Source organism: Fulmarus glacialis, unplaced genomic scaffold (genome assembly GCF_000690835.1).
Source record: "Fulmarus glacialis isolate BGI_N327 unplaced genomic scaffold, ASM69083v1 scaffold2844, whole genome shotgun sequence".
NCBI lineage: Eukaryota > Metazoa > Chordata > Aves > Procellariiformes > Procellariidae > Fulmarus > Fulmarus glacialis.
Genome location: NW_009208465.1, coordinates 18,759 through 25,088, shown reverse-complemented (window position 1 = coordinate 25,088; position 6,330 = coordinate 18,759). Strand labels below are relative to the sequence as shown.

The following is a 6,330-nucleotide window of genomic DNA, read 5'->3' as shown; positions in this document are numbered from 1 at the left end:
ATCATAAGGCAGTTATGTTTGGTTTGCAGAGAAGTTAACTTGCAGGCTTGAAACTCTCCAAAGTGCAGCAAGGTTGCTGGTTTAGCGTGTGAAGAAGTGTTGAACTGTGCATACTAAAGGCAAAACACCCCTGTGTGCCACCCACGTCATCTCTTGTCAGCTCTTTGGGAAGAAGGCATTGATTTTTTTTGCCCTCAGTTTGGCATTGCTGGTGTTGGAAGCTGCAGTATGGAATCTGCTGTGAAGGTCACTTCAACAGCGTGGAGTCTGCTGAACTCTGGTGGTCAAGCCGTAAAAGAAGGAACTGGCTCATACTCAGGATTTTCCGAGATGCTGTACTCGGCAGATGCGGGGAGATGGGAGGATGCATTAATTAAGGAGAGTTAAGCTGAGACTACTGAGAATTCCTTTAACATCTGCAACATCTTTTCTTTAGGTTATGCTTGCCGTAACATCTCCACCTCCACTGCTCTCCAGAGTAAGTGTAAAGCTTTTCTATGTGAGTTCATTTTCTTTCTTAAAATCCACTGAGCATAAGCTGATAACATGTTTCTGTTTGTTTCCAGCTAGAACTCACGTTACCTGTGATATCAAAGGAGATGTCGCTGTTGTACGCTTCAACACACCAAATTCAAAGGTACTGTTTTAGCTGGCTGTGGTTAATGGGCATATCAGTTGTATGGAGAACGCATTCAAAATTCTAATTTAAGACTAAGAACTTTCCTAACCTGCAGCCTTTCAAAGTTACGAGCAAAGTAGAAATAGGAAAACGAGCATTTGGGCGTTTAAGCATTTAGACGTGAGACATCTAAAAATGCCTCGTGGAAATATTTTGTATGTACTAAGTTAACTTGTCTCTCTCACTGCCACAAGATACCGCTAAATCTTATTAAGTTCTGGGATTCAAGGTGAATAAGGAGAGTGTCCGTTATATATATAAAAAAAAAAACTTAGAAGCTCATAAAATCGTGTTTGAGGTCACAAACCCACTGTTGGTGAGGTTAAGGAGGAAATTCTTAATAACAGATTACCTGATGACCTGCCGCAGGGTTTCATCCTGGAGTTTTTTTCTTGCTGTGTTACAACACAAGGTGAACTAACTTTTATAGCAAATCTGGGCTCAATTTGAGCGCTGCAGAAGCGTTGTAATTGTGCCAAGCAATGGTCTGGCTCTTGGGCGAATTCCTGGATGGTCTAGTCCTTTACTTTTCAGATGGCAAATCTTGAAAGGCTGTAGAGCTGCTGCTCCTACTGGCTTGGAAAACCTATTTAGACCTACTATTGGCTTTGGCTTTTTGTTGTCAGTCTGTCTTCTGTGCAAGTTTTCTGATGAGATGATGATTGAGTCCAGTACTTAATCAGAGGTTAAACTTCATTGTTTGCTGGGCTCCCTATTTACAATGCTTCTTTGCTGCCTTCAGGTGAACACTCTATCCAAACAACTGAACTCAGAGCTTACTGATGTAATGAACGAGATCTGGGCCAATGAATCTGTCAAAAGTGCCGTCCTCATCTCTTCAAAGCCAGGCTCTTTCATTGCTGGAGCAGATATCGAGTAAGTATGGGGCCCTTAGAAGTTACGCTGCTGGAGCCTTCTCTGAAGTCCAGCATCCAGGGCCGGTGGCCTGGTGCGCTGTGAAGTCCGAGCAGTTTGTCACTGACAATCTCCCCAGGGGTGAGGCAGAGGCTGGGAATGAAATCTGTGTGCATAGGATGCCTAACTTGCTCAAATGAAGTTAGCACCTTGATAAAGAGGAACATGGCTAGTCATTAAACCCCATTTGGCTGTAACACTTGGTCACTCCTTCCTGCGTACTGGGATGCAGCCAAGGAAACCCTTCCTGGCTCCGGGGTGAGCATTGTCCTTTGGTCTGGGACACAACAAGAGCAGATAATTTACATGCAGGACTTCATTTAAGCTGGGTTTGAGTGCCTGGCAGTCTGCCAACGTGGCCCCTTGATTAGGCAGGATTTCGCACTCTGCATCTGAGCAGCCTCCCAGGCAATTCAGCATGGGTAACTTTTGTGGGGTGTGGGACAACCCGTGTGCGTGCTCTCACTGAAACCTGGAGTGCCATTGGCTCCTAGTCCTGACATCAGGCAGGACAGAAGAGTTGTTTAAAGACATTAAAAGCCAGAACGCCCTGAGGAAAGAAGATGAATTTCAAATAGGCCCTTCGAAACCTTATTACCTTTTTGGCTGGCCTTATTCAGGGGCAGAGACTTGATATGTGTTGTGGTGGGAAGGAGCCAGTAGCTAGACCTGGTAAGCAGAGCAAAAGGACAGGCTGTGTTTTAAGAGCTGTCTGCTGGTCTCAACACTACGAGTCTCCTGAATTGTGCCTGCCTGGCAAACGCTGCTAGCCTCCATAAGAATAATTGGCACAGGGAGTCTCTAATTGGCGGAGTGCAACATCAGAGCACTGGCCATCTGCTCCTCTAAAAAGTGATCCTGGGCTCTCCCCTCCACCCTTCCTGGCAAGTGCTTTGAGGCTTCCTGTGACCCTTCCTCCTCTCCCCGAAAGGCTTTCACAGCTCTGACACAAGGAAACTCATTCACTGCCTGCAGGCGCAGCCCAGTGTCAGCATGCAGTGACTTAACCCGCTGAATTTAGTAGTCTTTCCGTGTTGTCTGTTACTCTAAGTCTGGGGGACTAAATAGCTCTTGCCTGTCTGTCAGTCACTGGAGCTTTGTGGGAAAAGGAGAACAAACTCCTTGAAGCACTCTCCATTTTACTGCTGTTTTCTCAGTGCTTTTCCAATTCTGATCAGCCTTTCTGCCTCACTGCAGCATGATTGAAGCCTGCAAGACTTCTCAGGAAGTGACTCAGCTCTCTCAGGAAGGACAGAAGATGCTAGAAAAAGTTGAGCAGTCTCCAAAGCCCATAGTAGCTGCCATCAGTGGCTCCTGCCTGGGAGGAGGACTGGAGGTATTGAACAATTCTGGGTCTGACAAGCAGCAGTGGGAGTTGATAGGACTGGTTCTCTAAACTATCCAAACAATGCCTGCAGGACTACTTAGTGTGAGAAGGATTTGAGACCTGACATGGGTTCGTTACATCCATTCAAATGAGTTTGTGGCAAGTTAATGGCTTGGTTGCGCTTCAGGGCTCTGCCATGCTAATTTTTCTGCTTCTGTTGAAAGACAGCTAATCAAATATGAAGCTGTGTGGCCGGGATAATATTTAGATGAGAGCGTCCCAGGGAAAACGTGCTGTTTCCAGCAGGCATTGGGTCTGGATAAATGCTGCTGGCAGAGTCCAGGCTGGAAATTACTGCTTTTCAGATGAACTGAGTCCCATATCCCAGCAACTTCTGTTCTTTTAAAGGTTGTTGTGAGAGGGTTGAGTGTGGGGAACCTGGCCAGGCTCCACCCTGGTCTGCATACTCTGCTCCATCGCTTGCAGCTTCGGCTGGGTGCAGTATTTGCTTCGTAATCTCCATTTAGGATTTTGTAAACTGAAAGACTCTGGTAATTCCTGGAGCAAAGTTGTTACTAAAACAGAATAACCTTGTGGGATTGGAGTCTCTTCAGTTGCGTACTGATTTCTGAAACAGTCACAGCTTTTTACCAGCACTATGGTGGTAGTTCTGGACTTGGTGATCCTGTGATAAACCAAGTATCGTGGCTGATCTGTAAATGGGACCGTGCTGTCAATGTAGTGAATGAATTTAGCCCTTGAAGGTCTAGATGAGATTTAAAAATAGCTTGGCTCAGTTTGGTAGTTTCATGTTCATGTCATAGCTGCTTGCTATCATCTGCCCTGTGTGCACTTCTCTTGCTGGAAGAAGCCATCAGTGATCACAGAGGGAGTTTGTGCAGTTGAATTAGGGAACTGGGGTAGGGTCAAGAAGAAAGCTGAGGCAGTGTGTAGAAGAGACCTTTGTGATGGATACCCAGTTCTTCTGTGGTCTTTCACAGGGAAACCTTTAGTTTTCTCTTCCTTTTTTAAGGTTGCCATTGCCTGTCACTACAGAATAGCAACAAAGGACAAGAAAACAGTCTTGGGAACACCTGAAGTGTTACTGGGTCTCCTGCCAGGGGCAGGGGGTACTCAGAGGCTGCCAAAGATGGTAAGTAGGAGAAAAACTTTATTCAGTAGTCCCTTCTGCTGCATGGCATGCCCCCATTCTGAAATCCCCTTTCTGCCCTTCCAGGTGGGACTTCCTGCTGCCTTTGATATGATGCTGACTGGAAGGAACATCCGTGCTGACAAAGCAAAGAAGATGGGTCTGGTTGACCAGCTGGTGGACCCACTAGGTCAGACATGATGCCTCTCAGTTGCCTGTCAGTTAACCTCTCCACCTTACTGAAATGGGTGAAGAGGCCATTGATGCAGTCAGCAGCCTAGTGGGGGCAAAGCATATGGACTGCAAAGTCCTTACCGTGCTCCGCAGTGCAATCTCCATTCCCACCTTAGAGGCATGTGCATGGGCCCCTTGAAATGTCAGGCTCCTGCTAAAGCTAAGTGAGTAAGGAAAGGTTAGCATAGAGGGCAGGCCTGCTGGCTTTCTTGCATAAGCTAATTATATGGATAAGAACCTGCATTCCTCATTTATCATGTCAGAGGGACAGACTGCAACCCATAATGAAAGGAGAATAGATGACCGATGCCTACGTTCATGCAGCCTGCAGATGCTAATCTCTGTGACCAGATCTTGAGAAGAAGCCAACTCCCACAGCTTACACGCTCTGAATTGCCAACTGACTTTAAGTTGGATGCAGAAATTCCTTGCAAGCTGCAGACCAAATTGCACTTCCAAGTGCTGTGTGGGCTAGTGAATAATTTCTTGCTTCTGCTGTTCCTTCACTAGGGGGACTTTCTTGGAAGGTGACTAAATGGAGGGGCAAACCCTCCACAGCCTCCTCTGAAAGGTCTGAGCAGTTGCAGCCAGGAGCTAGAGTGGAAACCACAGTGCCAGCTGGTGCTGCCATGCAGTTGCCGTGTGCTGAGCTTTGTTTCCTTAGGCAGAGCATGGCCAGAGTACCCTGGTGGCCCTTAGCTCCTGAAATTGAAGAAAATAAAATAAACAAAAAGAAAAGGTGCTGCTGCTTACCCTGAGAAATGCCAGGGAAGGCCCTGTGTCTCTTCTGTCTCACATGCCAGTGTTCAGCTGAATTAGATGTCCTTAGCTGTATTCTTGCTTGTAAAAGGGATCACCAGGCTTGAGTTAAAATCGGCCGAGTAAACTTTATCACTGTATACTGGCTTAAATGTGAATTGCCTTTTAAGAGCCAGCAAATGTGGCTTTTTATACCAATGATTACACTGCCTTGCTTAGTGGAAACCTGAACTTTCTGAAGAGCTGTTTGGAATCCTAGCTCAGAGCAGATAAGCACGTAGGAGGAACACAAAATACAAATTATATGGAAGCATTAGAGGCATTCCTTGTTCATTCAAATAGCAGCCAGTGCCAGAAGGCTTTCTGCTGAGTATTCTCATTTTCGTTTTTAACGTCTGGGCAAAAGCAGCTTTAACTGGTGTGATGCTTTCACTGATTATAGAAAGCTTTGAAGGAGAGAGACGGCATTAATCAGGAGGCAATTTCATGGGGTGCAATCAGTTCTCCTTCAGTAGGGAGCTCTACAGCATTCTCTTGATGTATTTACTACTGTGCCCAGATCTAATTCTGGTGTGTGCTTTTTATATAAGAAAGCAGATGTGAGTTGACAGCTTGGAGCTACTAGGTTAGGGCACTACAAAATGTTGAGAGGTAACTGCAAGTAAAGTAAACCCACGTATGTGGGTTTGACCACCTTGCCTGAATAGTTCTTATAGCTCAGACTTATAAATAAACAGCTCTTTTCTTCAGCTGTAGTGTCGAAGTCCAGCGCTTGTTGATGTTGAACACCCAAGCTAATGGAAAGGGGAAATCAGGTATTCGCATCTTGTAGCACATCAGGTCACTAAAGCTGAAGGTCTCCAACATGTTGCCTTGAAGTGGTGGGAAGAGAATTTGGAAGCTGGTAAGGTTTGAGCTCAGAAATCCCAAATGCTATCAAATTTCCAGTAAATTCTCTAAAATCCACTGGGTATTGCTGAAATGTAGATTATGCAGCAGCTCTGGGTTAAGTTTTCTGAGCTGCCTGTAAAATGAAATATATTGTTTTGTTTGGACTATTTTCCTCTACTCTGGCTCTGACATACTGCCAGGGTATGAGTGAGACTTCCTAACCGTGAGCTTTCACGATCTGGTCAAAATGTACATGCTCTTTTATTTGCTTCTTGCTGAGAGACCGTCCAGCAGGCAGCAGCGTCTGGGGTCTGCTGAGTATACGCTCTCAAGTTTTTATGCAAAGAGAAGTGAAACCTTAAAGTTGAAGACCTC

General features: G+C 45.7%; 1 protein-coding gene across 1 annotated transcript in view; it reads left to right on the top strand.

Moving 5' to 3' along the window:
* Positions 1–436: 436 nt before the first annotated feature.
* The window catches only part of HADHA (hydroxyacyl-CoA dehydrogenase/3-ketoacyl-CoA thiolase/enoyl-CoA hydratase (trifunctional protein), alpha subunit), a gene marked incomplete at its 5' end in the record, with an annotated part of 23,232 nt that continues 17,338 nt past the window's right edge, over positions 437–6,330 (top strand). The window contains 6 exons of the mRNA XM_009576471.1: positions 437–478; positions 567–637; positions 1,422–1,555; positions 2,792–2,930; positions 3,955–4,074; positions 4,159–4,261. Of these exons, the coding sequence (XP_009574766.1) occupies positions 437–478; positions 567–637; positions 1,422–1,555; positions 2,792–2,930; positions 3,955–4,074; positions 4,159–4,261 (609 nt within the window). The remainder of the gene's footprint in view (positions 479–566; positions 638–1,421; positions 1,556–2,791; positions 2,931–3,954; positions 4,075–4,158; positions 4,262–6,330) is intronic.